Source organism: Lithobates pipiens, unplaced genomic scaffold, assembly GCF_037356315.1.
Source record: "Lithobates pipiens isolate NorthernLeopardFrog02 unplaced genomic scaffold, aLitPip1_a1.2 Scaffold_13, whole genome shotgun sequence".
NCBI lineage: Eukaryota > Metazoa > Chordata > Amphibia > Anura > Ranidae > Lithobates > Lithobates pipiens.
The window spans coordinates 85,048,315-85,065,984 of NW_027507718.1; the positions used below are offsets into that span (position 1 = coordinate 85,048,315).

At 42.9% G+C, this 17,670-nt stretch overlaps 1 protein-coding gene across 1 annotated transcript in view; it reads left to right on the top strand.

Moving 5' to 3' along the window:
* Nucleotides 1-2,408: 2,408 nt before the first annotated feature.
* SVEP1 (sushi, von Willebrand factor type A, EGF and pentraxin domain containing 1) overlaps nt 2,409-17,670 on the top strand; it is a 481,292-nt gene continuing 466,030 nt past the window's right edge. The window contains exon 1 of the mRNA XM_077475265.1: nt 2,409-3,282. Coding sequence (XP_077331391.1) covers nt 2,776-3,282 — 507 coding nt within the window. The 5' untranslated portion in view covers nt 2,409-2,775. The remainder of the gene's footprint in view (nt 3,283-17,670) is intronic.

The window sequence follows — 17,670 nt, forward strand, 5'->3', positions numbered from 1 at the left end:
GATAGGAGGCACTGATAGACAGCACTTATAGGTGGCACTGATTGGCAGTACTGGTGGGCACTAGTGGGAATGCACTGATAATCAGTGCCCTTATTATCAGTGCTGATGTCCCTTTAACACAAGCTGGTCATCTTTCTTCTTCTCTCGTCGCAAGGAAAGAAAAGACGATAACTGGCTTGTGTTTACATTCTGTGATCGGATGCCATTAGACACAGCTGATCACATAGCAAAGGGCTGCTCTGATTGGCCCTTTACCCCGATCTGCGATCATGAGAGTACATCTATGCATGCCCTCCTGGCAAATTAAGCCCGCGTTGTAGACATCTTTTGGCTATAGTGCAGGCAGGAAGTAGTTAATATCTACCTTAAGCCTAGGTTTACATTGGAGCGTTTTGGCATGTGACTTGAAATGTCAAATCGCATGCCAAATCAGCAGCAATTGCTGGCAATGGCGCAGTGCGAATCGGTGCGGCGCTGCAATTGCAGCGCCGCACCGATTCCCAAAAGTAGTTTCTGTATTACTTTTGGCGACTTCAGGGTGCGATTTTAGAGGCAACACACACAGATATCTCTTAAATTGCCCCCGAAGTCGGGACTGACCAGTGGGAATGAAACCTGGGCTAAATCACATTGCCAATTGGATATTGTCTTGTTTGTAGCCTAAATACTGAAATGTATTTATTACAGGTACGTGTGTACCGCTGTCAATGTACGTAGCTCTTTACACAAATATTGCACAGTCACATCAATCCCTGTCCCCAAGGAGCTTACACTCTTAGCCCTTGTACACATGGTCGGAGATTCCGACGGAATGTGTCCGATCGGACCGTATTGTCGTATAATCTGGCTGTGTGTGGTCTCCATCGGACTGTTTTGTCCGACAGACCAACTTTTCCAACTTGTCTATAAAATTTTCCGACAACATGCTCCGGTTGGACATACTCAGATCATGTGTAGCCTACTCCGACGGACAAAGTGCCACGCATGCTCAGATCAAATTCCTAGACCAAAGCTATTGGCTACTAGCCTGAATGTAGTCCCGTCGTAACGAAATAACGTCATCACGTTATGTACAATTGGATTTTCCGACAACTTTGTCCGACCGTGTGTATGCAACAGTTTCGGACAAAATCCGTCGGACAAAATCCAATGGATTTGGTTGTCAGAATGTCAGACCGTGTGTACAAGGGCTAAAAGGTTGCACTTAAAGCGGAGGTACACCCTAAAGTGGAGCTTCTGCTCATTGGAACCCTCCCCCCCCTCCGGCACCACAATTGGCACCTTTCAGGGGGGAGGGGGGTGCAGATACCTGTACAGTACAGGTATCTGCACCCACTTCTGGCATAGATATCTGCAGAAGGTACGCCCCTTTCCGCAGAATCTACGCCCCTTTCCGAAGGTCCCCCGCTGTCTGCTGGGAAACATACGGATCCCAGAGACAGCGGGGACCATCCTTATTGCACAGCGCGATTCGCACATGCGCAGTAGGGAACCGGGAAATGAAGCCGCAAGGCTCCACTTCCTGATTCCCATACCCAAGATGGCGGCGGCAGCACCCGAGAGACGATCGAGAGATCGGCTTTGGGTGCCGACATCGCGGGCACGCTGGGCGGGTAAGTGTCATTATTTTAAAAGTCAGCAGCTGCAGTATTTGTAGCTGCTGGATTTTAAAAAAATAAAAAAAACGGCGGACTCCCGCTTTAAAACTATAATTTTGTAACTTTTGGAAATGGCAGCAAAAACTTGGCTATGCCAGTAAATTTGGGGTGTCCTGTCAGTGCATTTCAATCTGATCGATTGGCATCACTGGCACCCATCTCTGCCGAACTCGATTGTGCAGGTAAATCTGTATGGAGTTGACCCACACCCATTTACTTTCTATGGTCAGTTCAGCGTTAGTAAAATAGAAAAACAGAAATTAAAAATAGAAAATAAAAATAGAAAATAGAAAACAGAAAACAAAAATAGAAAATAAAAATAGAAAATAAAAATAGAAAATAGAAGATAGAAAATAAAAATAGAAAATAAAAATAGAAAATAGAAGATAGAAAATAAAAATAAAAATAGAAAATAGAAGATAGAAAATAAAAATAGAAAATAGAAAATAAAAATAGAAAATAAAATAGAAAATAGAGAAAGTAGTAAATAGAAAAAAACAAAGAGATGCCTGTAGTTGTGAATGAGCCCCCATGATGAGTCCCTGGACAGCTAGGAGACGATGTGGTTACATAAGTGTGAAGAAGTTGAGTAGGTATGAAGGTGCCTGTAGATGGACTGTAGCGATCCTAGAAGTGTTTCCAATTAGAGTGGCACTCGTGGTATCTGCACGCCTGTTAGTCTGCTGGGAGGACATGAGAGGAGGACCTGAGAGGAGGACATGTGGGATCAATCAGGGGCTGATGCTGGCTTTGGGGAATGTTGACAGCCCGATAGACACAGGCAGGGCTCCGGTGACAAGAAGAGCTCAGCAAATGAAAGGCGGACAGAGGAGGGAGTGAAGGAAGGAAGACTTAGGAGAAGGCAGGCACAATCCTCCAGCAGAGCCAAGGAAAGAGTGAGCAGAAAGTAGAGCTGAGACAATAGATGTGAAGGGAGGGAGGACATAGCTCAGCCTGGGATTGTCTGCATATTTTGGGGGTGGAAGAATGGAGAGGAGGGAAGAATAGTGATCCTGAGGACAGCACTATGCTCCGGATCACATTGTCTGGAAGACTAGTCTAGTGTGAGGAAGGGTGGAGAGTCCTAGCACAGCAGTTGTCTCCTCTCCAGGTGATCATGTTCCTCTTGGCTTGTCTTTGTCTCTGCCTGCCTCCTCTGCTCCATGGCTGGACAAGTTTTCAGCACCAGATCCCGGCTACTTACAGGAGTTCCTCCCAAGTTTTTCACATGGCTGCAGAGAGCCCTTCGCTGTCAGAGAGCGCGGAGAACAAAGTGGAGAAGCTGGGCCAGTCCTTCAAGAAGAACATCAGGAGGCTGAGGGAGAACAGCCGCCACCTGGACATGGTCTTCTTAGTGGACGAGTCTTCTAGCGTGGGCCATGCCAACTTCGTCAGCGAGCTCAGGTTCGTCAAGAAGTTGCTCTCTGATTTCCCAGTGGTGCCTTCTGCCACCAGAGTGGCCATTGTCACCTTCTCGTCCAAGAACAATGTGCAGACCAGGGTGGACTATATCTCCAGCAGCCACTCTCACCAACACAAGTGTTCTCTGCTCAACACAGAAATCCCAGCCATCACCTACAAGGGTGGAGGGACCTACACCAAGGGGGCCTTCCAACAAGCAGCGGTAAGAGCTTCACCAACTTCGTACCAACCTCATAACACAGATTGGCACATTGTTTTTTTTTTTTTTTTTTACAAAGTTATAAAGTTATCATTTGTTTAAGGCTAAACTTTGGACACAAAAAAACTTTCACTTGAATATTCCTCAATTAGGATGAGCTCAGGCGCGTTCGCATGCTCCACGTGCAGAGCCGCCAGGAAGTCGGTGCAGCGCTGCGCTAATCACAGGCAGTGAGACATTGCCCCGATGCGCGGCTGCAGAGATCGGGCAATGTCTCACTGCCTGTGATTAGCGCAGCATTGCGCCGACTTCCTGGCAGCTCTGCACGTGGACCATGCGAACGCGCCTGAGCTCATCCCTATTCCTCAATAGCCATAAAGCCTATAAATCCACTTTGCGTGCACTAAATGCTATTGCAAACCTAGATATTATTTTGTAAGTGTAGTAGGAACACCGTTACTGTATTGTACACTGAATTGTATACACTCTTATTATTATTATTGTTATTATACAGGTTTTACATAACACCAACAGTTTGCGCAGCGCTTAACAAAATAAAGTCAGTACAAGAGGAATCAGAGGGGCAGAAAGCAGAGCTGTAGGAGGGGCCCAGCAGGTCCACCCACTAGAGATTGCATGCAGAAAACTACAGGAGGGGGTGGATGCAAGACCAGTCACACTGCACAAAGACAGAGAGCAGCAATGACTGGTCTTTAACTATTTTCCTACTGGGCACATTCACCCCCTTCCTGCCCAGGTCAATTTTTAGCTTTCAGCGCAGTCACACTTTGAATGACGATGGTGCAGTCAGGCAACACTGTACCTTTACAACATTTTTATCATTTTTTGAGACAGATATAGAGTTCTTTTGATGGTATTTAATCACCACTGAGTTTTTAATTTTTTGCTAAACAAACAACAAAAAAGATTTTGGGAAAAAAAGTGTTTTTTTAGTTTCTCTTATAAAAAAAATGCAAATAAGTAATTTTTCTTCTTTACTGATGTGCACTGATGGGCACTGATAGGTGGCACTGACGGACACTGATTGGGCTGCATTGATAATCAGGGCACTGATGAGCAGTGCCCTGTGCACCGAATGGAAATTTTGGTCGCTGAAACCAGAAACGCACTTGGCTGAAAACCAAAAATGATAGTTTTTTAAAAAAAATTACATTTTTATTTATAATTGTATTATATTCTTCTTTTTAGTTAATATCATGAATTTAAATGAATAATAATTTATTGTCGGTCATTATTATTTGTACCTTTAGTGCAAGAAAAGCTCAAGAAATATGTATCCTATTAAATGCTATGTATATCTTCACAATGGTCCATTGCTCTTCCGTTGTAGTGTTAAAAATTTTGCTTGCTGCATTTTTGGTTAGTTATAAAAAAGCACCTCCCTGGTGAAATGCATTGAAAAGAAGCACATCAATAACGCACCCATGTTACATTTTTGATGCGGTTTCTGAGTCACATGACCAATGAAAAACACACCAAAAGCGCAGTAAAATCGCAGCAAAAACGCATGTGTTTTCAGTGCCATTACCGGCACCTTTTTCTCTTATCTGTAAAATGCCGATAACACCATTTTAAGGCCGATATGTTTGGGCAGCTGAAATTTCGGTGCATCCCTACTGATTATCGGTGTAAACAATGTACTAATAGTCTTTCCATTGATAGGCACTCCTTTCCCCACAGAGACACAGCGTGGGAGGAAAAGACTGACGATAACTGGAAAGTCTGTTTATATGTGACCAGCTGTGATTGGGCACAGTTGATCACATGGTGAAGGGCCGCTGTAATTGGCTGTTTACCGCAATCTGTGATCAGCTGGGTCCAAAGGACACAGCAGTCACAGAGCGCACGGGATGCATGCCCAAGGGGTGGGAGGCAAGGTTCTGTGAGGAGGTCCGTGGAAACCCTCCCAGAACTGAAAGCCCACACTGTAGGCATCTTTCGGCTATAGCATGGATGGGAATAGGTTAACATACAAATTTTTTTTTTTTAGTTTTGGATAGAGTGCAGAGGGTTAGAACACCTCTCAGTTTCTATTGCTGTCTGTGCCCCCATTAGGGAGATTCACCCTCTCTATTTGTCCTGTTTACCATTATCATTGAAAGTGAAATTAAAAGAAAATCCCAGATTTTGTCACCAAGGAATTCCCTTCATTTTCAGGGATTTTCTCTCACTTCCTGTTTGGCTATGGGACAGGAAGTGAAGGGAAATCTCCACAATGGGACGCAGATGGTGAAAAAAAAAATCTGCCAGGGGCTATAACCCTCCCTTACTCTATCCAAAATGAAAAAAAAAGTTTTTCCCGTAGTTCTACTTTAATTGCTTCTGGACCACGGCAGCATGACCAGGCTGGATCATGTATACTGCGTAACGTTCCTGTGACCAACATGTCTACAGGACACAGCAGATCACAATTACCAGTAGCCATGTAATGGGGGGGGGGGGGGGGGGGGTATCATATGATCACTATGATTGATCATAGCAATCACATGATACCATTGTAAATAAACGGTCATGAATGGAATTCCATTTATGAAAAGCTTGCTTACAGTCAGTGGCGTAACTAGAACGTTCAGGGGTTCCGATGCAAGAAACCATGAAGGGCCCCCCTGAACCCCAGCCAGGGCCCTTCCCTCCGAGTTCGGCGGTGGAACTCCAGGGCGTGATCACAGGTATGACCTTTGTGAGCCCTGTAGTTCCACCACTGGCATCAGTAGTTTTTTTTTATTTTTTTATTTTTAGGTGCCCCATTGGGGGACTGTCCCTAGGCAGGATGGGGTCCCTGTCCCCAGAAGAGATGAGGTCCTTTTCTCCAGGGCAGATGAAGTTACTGCCCCCAGGTGAGAAGGGGTCCCTGTCCCCAGGGGAGATGGAGGGGGTATGGTGTGTGGGGGGTGGGGTCCTCTCACTCACCATGACCAAGCTGCAGGCCGCAAACTCATCCATGTTGGCCTGGGCTCCATCCAGTGTGCTGGACGGGTGATCAGCATATCTCCCAGAAAGACCTTTCATCATCTGTGTATGACGGGGGAGGAGGGGGGCTGGCAGACAAGCCTGCAGTGTCCTCCGGGGAGCCGGCTCTCATAGGGCTGCACTGCATCTGTGTGCTTAAAGTTTGTTTACCCGGGAGAAGTATGCAGTGCATTGTGGGCCAGACTCGGGGGGGGGGGGGGTGGCCGGACTCTGGCTGGGGAGAACAGACATCGGACTGAGCGACAATGCATGGAGCAGGAGAGGGGTACTCTGAGGAGCCAGCCGAGGACACAGGTCATGCGAGGAATGCACAACTAAAGAGCAGCCAGTTCCATAGTCGAGCATGGAGCTCTGCTAGTCACCCTCCACCTACAGCCACCCGTGTGCATGGTGCACTGGTACCCCTAGCTGCCTATGCTGCTGCCGGCCATATGTAGATGGGGCTGCATGGGCCCCCTGCAGCACAGGGCCCAGTTGCGGTCGCGACTGCTGCACCCCCTATAGTTACGCCCCTGCTTACAGTTGTGATCTGTGATTGGTCCACAGCAATCAGATGGCACCTGGTTACCTGTACAATGTGATTAGCTGTAGCCAATCACAGATCAAAACCATAAGCTGTTCATGAATGTTAACCCATTAATTACAATTAAGCCATTGCTTTTACCAGGGATGGCGAACCTTGGCATCCCAGATGTTTTGAAACTACATTTCTCATGATGCTCATGCACTCTGCAGTGTAGGTGAGCATTATGGGAAATGTAATTCCAAAACATCTGGGGTGCCAAGGTTTGCCATCACTGGCTTATACAGTGATCATCACTATGGTGACACTCAAAGAGGTTGTAAAGGTTTGTGATTTTTCACCTTAATGCATCTTATGCATTAAGGTGAAAAAATACCTGTCAGTGACCGACCTCCCAGCCCCCCCGTTTTACTTACCTGAACCCTCAAACTTGTCCCACAGGGATGTGCTCTCTCTCTCTCTCTGCCAGGGGTCCTCGGCTCTTGATTGGATACATTGATAGCAGCGCAGCTATTGGCTCCCACTGCTGTCAATCAAATCCAATGATACAAGTGCCGAGGGGCGGGGCCGAGTCCTGCATTCGGCCTCTATGGACGCGGAATGCTGGACTCAGGAGCACGCCCGCAAGGTAACCCCCTCGGGGAAGTGCTTCACTGAGGGGGTTATCAGATGTGAGGAGGAGCCGCAACAGCCGCTGGGGGACCCCAGAAGAGGATGTTCAGGGCCACTGTGCAAAACGAGCTGCGCAGTGGAGGTAAGTATGATATGTTTGTTATTTACATTTTTTAAAATTTTACCTTTACAATCACTTTAACTACTTTGATGACAGAATTTACTGAATAAAAAAAGTAATAACATTTTTTTTTCTTACATACTGTCACCAGCCAGTATCCCTGATCACCACCACACCAGCTATATGATAACACTGTACTGTAAATTGTGATACAAAATTACAACTTCAACAGACACGTCATGCCTCAGACTATCTACTTTCCAGAAAGGGGTCATTTAGAGGGTATTTGTACTGTCCTGACATTTAAAGGGCTTGACATGAGATAGGCCATCAATACCTCAGGATTGATCAATTTTTAAATATAAATACCATAGTTTGTAGACGCTATAACTCACACAAACAATCAATATACACTTATTGGGATTTTTTTTTTCCACCAAAGACATGTAGCAGAATACATTTTGGCCTAAGTTTATATAGAAATTTGGTTTTATTGGATATTTTTCATAGCAGAAAGTAGAAAATATTGTTTTGTTTTTTCACATTTTTCGATCTTTTTTTGTTTATATAATAAAAAATAAATCTGATGAATAAAGCTGATCTCTGTAGAAGCCGAGAAAACAGTGATCCTTGCTGTTTCCAGATCCTGTGCCTCAAGGGATCACTCGCTTGGACTATGAGCCTTTCAAAAAATACCTTATATTTTTCTCATCTGTTACAGTGATTCTCAGCTTTCACAGGGATCCCTCAGGTATGGAATATGTATACTTACATTGGAATTCAGCTTTAAAGTAAAGTTCTGCACAAAGACAGAGTTTCACACTGGATTCATACACAGAGCTTTAAGAATTACACAAAGCAAATGAAGATTCAAGAAGAAGAATACACATGTCTTATTTTTAGACAAGGTTTACTTTCCCCTGAGTTCAACTTTAACCACTTGACCTTCAGAAGATTTACCCCCCCCCCTTAATGACCAGGCCATTTTTTGCAATACGGAAATATGACAATAGAGCGGTCATGCAACACTGTACCCAAATGCATTTTATGTCATTTTTTCCCCCCACAAATAGAGCTTTCTTTTGGTGGTATTTGATCACCTATTTCATTTTCTGTGCTATAAACAAAAAAAGACTGACAATTTTGAAAAAAAAAAAACAATATTTTTTACTTTCTGCTATAAAACATACCCAATAAAAAAATTGAAAAAACTCAAATGTCTTCATAAATTTAGGCCAATATGTATCCTGCCATATAGGTTTGGTAAAAAAAAAAACAAATAAGCATATATTAATTCGTTTGCGCAAAATTTATAGCATCTACAAACTATGGGGTATATGCTGGAATATATATATTTTTTTACACTAGTAATGGTGGCAGTCAGTGACTTACTGTGCAAAGGACAATCTGACACTTTTGACACTTTGTGGGAACCAGTGACACTAATACAGTGATCAGTGCTAAAAATATGCACTGTCACTGTACTAGTGACACTGGCTGGGAAGGGGTTAACCACCTCAATACAGTGCACTTACACCCCCTTCCTGACCAGACCAATTTTCAGCTTTCAGCGCTCGTACAGTTTGAATGACAATTACTCAGTCATGCATCACTGTACCCATATGAAACTTGCGTCCTTTTTTCCACACAAATAGAGCTTTCTTTTGGTTGTATTTAATAACTAGTGGGGTTTTTTTTTTTTGTGCTATAAATTTAAAAATTAAATTTTGTGAAAACATGCCTTTTTCTTTGTTTCTGTCATAAAATTTTGCTAATTAGTAATTTTTCTTCATCAATTTTGGCCAACATTTATACTTGGTAAAAATCTTTGCTAATCATTTATCTTTGGTAAAAATAACCCACATTAGTATATATTATTTAGTCTTTGTGGAAGTTATAGAGTCTACAAACTATGGTGCCAATCACTGAAAATTGATTACATCTGATCAGGCCTTCAGTACATCAGGTGTATCTCATTTCTTGAGACACTAACAAGTCAGGAAAGTACAAATACCCCCCTAATGACCCCTTTTTACAAAGTAGACATTCCAAGGTATTAAGTAAGTAACATGGTGAGTTTTTTTAAGTTGTAATTTTTTCCCAAAATACATTCTGCTACTCTTCCCGAGTATGGCAATACCACATGTGTGAGACTTTTACACAGCATGGCTACATACAGAGCACCAACATTGAAGTGGCACTTTCAGACGTTCTACGAGCAAAAATTACGCATCTCATTTCACAACCACCTATTACACTTTTGAAGGCCCTGGAGTACCAGGACAATGGAATTGCCCATAAAATGACCCCATTTTGGAAAGCAAACACCCCAACGTATAATCTGTGAGGCATAATGAGTCTTTTGAACGGTTCATTTTTTTCCAGAAGTTTTTGTAAAATGTGGAAAAAAATGAAAACGCATTTTTTTTAATACAAAGTTGTAAATTAATAAGATATTTCTAACACATAGCATGTATATAGCAAAAATTACACCCCAAAACACATTCTGCTACTCCTCCCGAGTATGGCGATACCACATGTGTAGGACTTTTACAGCCTGGCCACATAGAGAGGCCGAACATTGAAGTAGTACCTTTAGGCATTCTAGGAGCATAGGGGGATATGTTATCCTATGTATCCATGTCAACATTCATGTGAACAGGCACTTACCTGTGCAGGCTTTGTTTGACTTACTTTTTAATTAAAGTGGTCAAGCGAATCTTGTAAGCAGACTGTATCTTCATTTCACGAATGGGTGTCGTTGTTCTTTGGTGGAGGCATATGCAAGCTTTCTGGAATTGTTTTTATCACACTTTGCAAGATCTCTTGCACTTGGTGGACTTGGGATCACTTATCAAAGAAGTTGGAGGGACATATCTATGGTACTTTGTGTGATTGAATTATAAGTACATTTTTTGAAGGGATTCCTTATGGTCACTGGATCACGAGTGGGAAACTTTTAAATATTGGTTTCACATATATTGTTCAGTAATTTTGAATATTGTGTTTATTTTGAGTTAATTCACATTAGCACATACATATATATTTTTTTAAATTAACTAGAGCGCCCCAAAATTATTATCATTCTAGGAGCATAAATGACACATCTCATTTCATTCCTACCTATCACACTTTTGAAGGTCCTGGAGCACCAGGACAGTGAAATTACCCACAAAATGACCCCATTTTGGAAAGCAAACACCCCAACGTATATTCTATGAGGCATGGGCTACAAATAGGTACTCGGGTACTCTGATGGGCTGCAGATAGGTACTCTGGTACTCTGATGGGCTAGTGACAGGTACTTGAGTACTCTGATGGTCTGGTGACAGGTACTCGGGTACTTGATGGCCTAGTGACAGGTACTCAGGTACTCTGATGGCCTGGTGACAGGTACTCGGATACTCTGATGGCCTGGTGACAAGTACTTGAGTACTCTGATGGCCTGGTGACAGGTACTCGGGTACTTGATGGCCTGGTGACAGGTACTCGGGTACTCTGATGGCCTGGTGACAGGTACTCGGGTACTCTGATGGCCTGGTGACAGGTACTGAGGTACTCTGATGGCCTGGTGACAGGTACTGGGGTACTCTGATGGCCTAGTGACAGGTTCTCTGATCGCCTGGTGACTGGTATTTGGGTACTCTGAAGGGCTGGGATTAGGTACTCAGGTACTCATATGGACTGTGACAAGTACTCGGGTACTCAGATGAACTGTGACAGGTATTCAGGTACTCAGATGAATTGTGACAGGTACTCGGGTACTCAGATGGACTGTGACAGGTACTCAGATGGACTGTGACAGGTACTCGGGTACTCAGATGGACTGGGACAGGTACTCCGGGTACTCAGATGGACTGTGACAGGTAATCGGGTACTCTGATGGACTGTGACATGTACTGCGGTACTCTGATGGACTGTGACGGGTACTCGGGTACTCGGATGGGCTGTGACAGGTACTCGGGTACTCTGATGGACTGTGACAGGTACTCAGATACTCTGATGGACTGTGACAGGTACTCGGATACTCTGATGGACTGTGAGTGACAGGTACTATGATGGACTGTGAGTGATAGGTACTATGATGGGTGGTGAACAGTCCCCTTTATTGGGGGGGGGGGGGGCGGGGGCAATCAGTGTGATTTGTGTGTACTGTAAGTGGTAATGAGATGTTACCTCAATCTCCTCCTCACACACGATTGGTGTGTGAGGAGTAGAACCCGGTAACAACTCGTTTTGTTTACATTTAGTGATCGGCTGTGAAAGCATCACAGCGATCACGTAGGTAAACAGCCAGCCAATGGCTGTTTACCAGTGTCGGGAACGAGCAGTGTTCCCGGGAACATGCCGCCACTGACGTGCTCGCGATCGCATGCACGCGCCGTGCACAGTGAGGGTGTAACCATCTGTGATTGGCCGTGACTTCATCACGGCCGATCACGTGGTAAACAGCCATGGCCAATGGCTGTTCACCCCCCTCGGTGGCGGCGTGTCATGGAACAGGGATGCGCGCGCACGATCGCACGCATTCCCTGTTTAAATGGAAGGGTGTCATATGACGGCCTCCCGCCACAATAGGTGCACCACCTGGCTGTCATTTGACGGCCGGCGGTCAGCAACTAGTTAAACATCTAGGGCAATCAAAAGGTTAAATGTGTGCATAACCAGTGTTTTTGTGTACTTTGTGAGGTGCTTTTACTAAGGGATGTGATGGATTTTCTTTCCCAGATTTGCAGGGAAAGAAAATACATCACATCCCTGCTATCAGAATGGATCTCTGCCTTGCTTACAGAGTTCCATCCTGTGTGTCTTCCCGACGATCGGCAGGTTCTGGCAGAGATCTCTTGGCTGGTACCCTTTGATCGGCTTCTACTGTGACTAATCACAGAAGAAGCGGTGCATGCGCGCACCCCTAGGCGGAAGTGCAGAATCACGTATATATACGTGATCCTGCGCAGAATGGCTGCCCTGTAGCAGTAAATCAGCTATAGAGCGGTCGTTACGTGGTTAAAGTGTATTTAAACCCAAAAACAAAAATTGGATGTATTGCAACTCAGCTTTTCTTAGATATGGTGGCTAAAATTGTGGCTAAGACTATATAACACCTCCCACTTTCTATAACATGAGTGGAGGTGTTTTGTAGCTAACCAAGGTAGCTAACTGAAAACAAGGCTAAGCCATAACTGTCTGCTGATGAAGAGTACAGGAAGTTATCAGCTCATAAGATTTCTGTCTGGATGAACAACTACTTTTTTTATTTGCACTTGTTGAACAGATATAAAAAAAATGCTTTCAATGGTATATCTAACATACCATAGGTGAAATGTGCTGTTATGTTGCCTACACACGATCGGACATTCTGACACTTTAACTCCTTTATGTCAGTTGTAGACAGAGCTTTAAATAGGCTTTGACAGACAAGGCTGGTAGGAGGGGCTCCTGATTTTTCTGCACTGTAATTGGCTGCATTGTACTGGTGTCATCGGGAGTCTTGGTGACAGCTCGGTCACAGTTCTGGAGGTGCAATGTCAAGGCCTGCAGATTTCAGCTCGTACCTCTGATACAAGTGTACAAGCTGAAGGGCTTCTGAATGAGCTATGAGAGAGCTCTCATCAGCGCCCTTGCAGTTTCTTTGATAACTACAAGCCATCAGCTGCAATGGATGATGGTACTTGTAGTGATCTCATTCACAGATCGCTGTAAATGACCCTGTTTTTAGTTTCAGTGATGCTAAGGTGGGGAGATTTCCAGACCTTCGTGATGGCTTGCTTTGCCACAATAGTAACCTAAGAGGAGTTTCAATTGTGGACTGGTTATTTCTTGGAGCTTTTTATTGAGTAGGGCTGTGGCCGGGCTAGGGTCCACTGGCCCTTTGAACAATGCTGAGAGAATATGGAAAATTTCAGTCCAGAATGTTTGGGCCAGTGGGCAGATCCATTAGATGTGGAGATGGGTACCTGCATCTGGACAGCCACGGAAGCATGTGAAGAGGTGGGGGTAAGCGAGATAGAATATGGAAATCCAGGCAGGGACCAGATACCAGCTCATAAGAACCTTATAATTTGTTTCCAGCGCCACTATATTCTGTGATGCTGACTTAATAGCCTCCTAGATCTCCGTCCAGTCTTTGATGTCCAGATGGAGACCCAGATCTTTCTCCCACTCAGCTGCATAGGGTTCAGGCGTTTGAGGTGGTGGGTCCAAAAGTTGGGCATATATGGTGGAGATTGTTAGCATGGGGTCTTTTTTGCATGTGTGTTCGAATGTTGACATAGTGTGTGGGGATGTGTTTCTTCTGAGGCAGGAGGTGAAAAAATGCTTAATTTGGAGATAGCGGAAAATTTCCGAATTGGCAATGCCATGAGATTCACAGAGGGTCGGAAACTACTTAAACGCCTCAGGAGTTGTAAACTTGTGGGCCTGAATAAGGTTAGCCGAGGAAATGATGAGGTGGGGTCCAGGCAGGATGGAAGGCTGGGTTGCAGAGAAATGATAGGAGTGGATTGTGAGGAGATTGGAAGCCGAACTTGCTTTTGAGTCTGTCCCAAATAGCTAGGGAGTGACAGGTTATTGGGTTGCTTAGTAATCTGCAGTCTCTTGGGTGGAGCTACAATAAATTGGCTAAAGATGGGGCTCACAATCTACCGACTCCAGAGCCATTTCCTGTGTTGCGTGATATTTGGGAAGGTGTGCCAGGTGCGCGGCCTGATAATAAGGGTGTATAACACTTTTGTTGCAATCCATGCCTGTTCAATTTCTTTCTATTGTTTGCAACCAGACCTTTGCGGATCCATGTTGGATCTATGGGTGGCCAGATGAAAACATGATTGTGTCTGTTTACATCAGACTACCCATCATCTGTTGCATTTAGGTCCGAAAAAAGGAAAAGAACACAGTCCTTTTTCAATTATATTTTTCAGAATCTGGATGGACTAGGATGTAAGTGAAGGTAAATAGTATAATGGTAATATGTACTAAATGGTGCGCTGTCCCTTTAAATAATAAATATGAATCAACAAGGTGAAAATAACAATATGTGAATAATGCTGCCTCACCTTACAGCATACAAATAATCAGGGTATGGATCAAATATCAACCAGTACAGCTAAACACATTTTCAGTCAAAACATTTACATTGAAAAAAAACAAACATCACTTGGTGCAAAGAATCACTTTTGACCATGACAAATGTCCTTAAACATTAAATCAAATGTCCAGGTAATATAAGTGTTAACTTTGTGAAATAAATATATAACATCCAACAGTGATCAAAAAACGTGCGTCAGTGCCCGATTTGCCAAGCCACCAATGAGTGCCATGCCCGCTCACCTTTAATATTTGACCTTATATTATAGGTCACTTGTGCTTTATTATATAGTTGTTGTGACTCCACTTTCCAGCTATTAGTGGCCACTTTTGTGTCTGTCCCACGTAGGCGCCAATAAAGTCCATACTATGGTAGGATATTGTCTTTTTGTTTCTATACAAATAAATAAAAAGCATTAGGCAGTGTATCCCAATGTAAACATGGAGTTTCTCACCACACTTCTGGTTTGCGCGTGAAACGGAAGTGACAATACAGGGCTCCACCCCATGGTGACGCTCAAAACGGAAGTGTGGTGAGAAACTCCATGTCTATTCCGTAAGGGGAAAAAGTATTTGATCCCCAGCTGATTTTGTATGTTTGCCCACTGACAAAGAAATAACATGTCTATAATTTTAAAGGTAGGTTTATTTCAACAGTGAAAGACAGAATAACAACAGAAAAATGCATTTTAAAAAAGTTGAGAGAAATAAGTTTTTGACCCCTTCGCTAAACATGACAGTACTTGGTGACAAAAACCTTATTGCCAATCACAGAGGTCATACATTTCTTGTAATTGGCCACCAGGTTTGCACACATCTCAGGAGGGATTTTGTCCCACTCTTTTTTGCATATCCTCTTCAAGTCATTAAAGTTTCGAGGCTGACATTTGGCAACTCCAATTTTCAGCCCCCTCCACCTATTTTCTATGAGATTAAGGTCTGGAGACTGGCTAGGCCACTACAGGACCTTATTGTTTACATTGTGTAAAGAAAAAAAATGCGTTTTCATTTTCTTTCCACATTTTCCAAAAACTTGTAGAAAAAAATGACATGTTCAAAAGACTCATTATGCCTCATAGATTATACATTGGGGTGTTTACTTTCCAAAATGGGGTCATTTTTGGGGTGTTTCCATTGTTCTGGTTCTCCAGGGCCTTCAAAAGTGCAAGAGGTTCTCCAAAAATTATATGTGTAATTTATGCTCCAAGAACGCCTGATGGCGCTCCCTGCATGTTGGGCCTCTGTATGTGGCCACACTGTGTAAAAGTCTCACACATGTGGTTTCGCCATACTCAGGAGGAATAGTAGAATGTGTTTTGGGGTGTAGTTTGTGCATATGCTGTGTGGGAGAAATAACCTGCTAATGTGACAATTTTGAAAAAAAAAAGAAAAAAAAATCTTGATTTTGCAAAGAATTGTAGGAAAAAATTACAACTTCAAAAAACTCACCATGCCCCTAACTAAATACCTTGGAATGCCTACTTTCCAAAAAGGGGTCATTTGGGGGGTATTTGTACTTCCCTGGCTTGTTAGGGTCTCAAGAAATGAGATTGGCCATCAGTGCATCAGGTGTGATCAATTTTCCAAGATTGACACCATAGCTTGTGGACTCTATAACTTTCAGAAAGACCAAATAATATCCACTGATTTGGGTTATTTTTACCAAAGATATGTAGCAGTATACATTTTGGCCAAAATATATGAAGAAAAATTACTAATTTGCAATATGTAATAACAGAAATGAAGAAAATGCGTTTTTTTACTGAATTTTCAGTTTTTTTTACTTTTATAGCGCAAAAAATAAAAAACCCAGGGGGATTAAATACCACCAAAAGAAAGCTCTATTTGTCTGAAAAAAAGGGCAGACATTTTATATAGGTACTGTGTTGCATGACTGAGTAATTGTCATTCAAAATATAAGAGCACAGAAAGCTGAAAATTGGTCTGGTTAGAAAGGGGGTTTAAGTGCCCAGTGGGTAAGTGGTTAAAGGTAAAGAAGAGATTTGGGGTCTTTTTGACCCCAGATCTCTCCATAAAGAGGATCTGTCATTCTTATTTCTATTGCAAGGGATGTTTAAAGGAAATAGGAATAAAAGTGATACAAAAAAAATGTGTAAAAATAAAAGATAACATAAATAAGTAAAAAAAAATTTAAGTGCCCCTTCATTACTCCATGCTAGCATGCACAAAGAACGCATACGTAAGTCACACACACTTATATGTAAACGGTGTGTTAGAGCGAGAGCAATAATTCTAGCTTCTCCTCTGTAACTGTAAGCAGGTAACCTGTAAAAAAAAATTAAAGCATCGCATATGGAGATTTTTAAGTACCGTAGTTTGTCAGCATTCCATGACCGTGCGCAAATTTAAAGCGTGAATGTGTGACAAAAAATTGCAGCGATCAGCATTTTATTCCCTAGGGTCTCTGCATAGGACACAGCACCCATTGGCGAATTAGGCGCTAAAGCAGGTTTTTTGACCACTATTGGAAGCTATATATATATTGGCACTGCGTCGCTTTAACTGACAATTGCGCGGTCATGCAACGTTGCACCCAAACAAAATTGATGTCCTTTTTGTCCCACAAATAGAGCTTTATTTGGTGGTATTTGATCACCTCTGAGGTTTTTATTTTTTGCGCTATAAACAAAAGAAGATCTTCAATTTTGAAAAAAACACAATATTTTTTACTTTTTGCTATAATAAATATCCATTTTTAAAAAAAAAATAATAATTTTTTCCTCAGTTTAGGCCGATACGTATTCTTCTACATATTTTTGGTAAAAAAAATCGCAATAAGCGTATATTGATTGGTTTGTGCAAAAGTTATAGCATCTACAAAATAGGGGATAGATTTATGGCATTTTTATTTTTTTTTATTTTTTTTACTAGTAATGGCGGCGATCTGCGTTTTTTTTTTTTCGTGACTGCGACATTATGGCGGACACATCGGACACTTTTAACACATTTTTGGGACCATTCACATTTACACAGCGATCGGTGCTATAAAATTGCACAGATTACTGTGTAAATGTGACTGGCAGGGAAGGGGTTAACA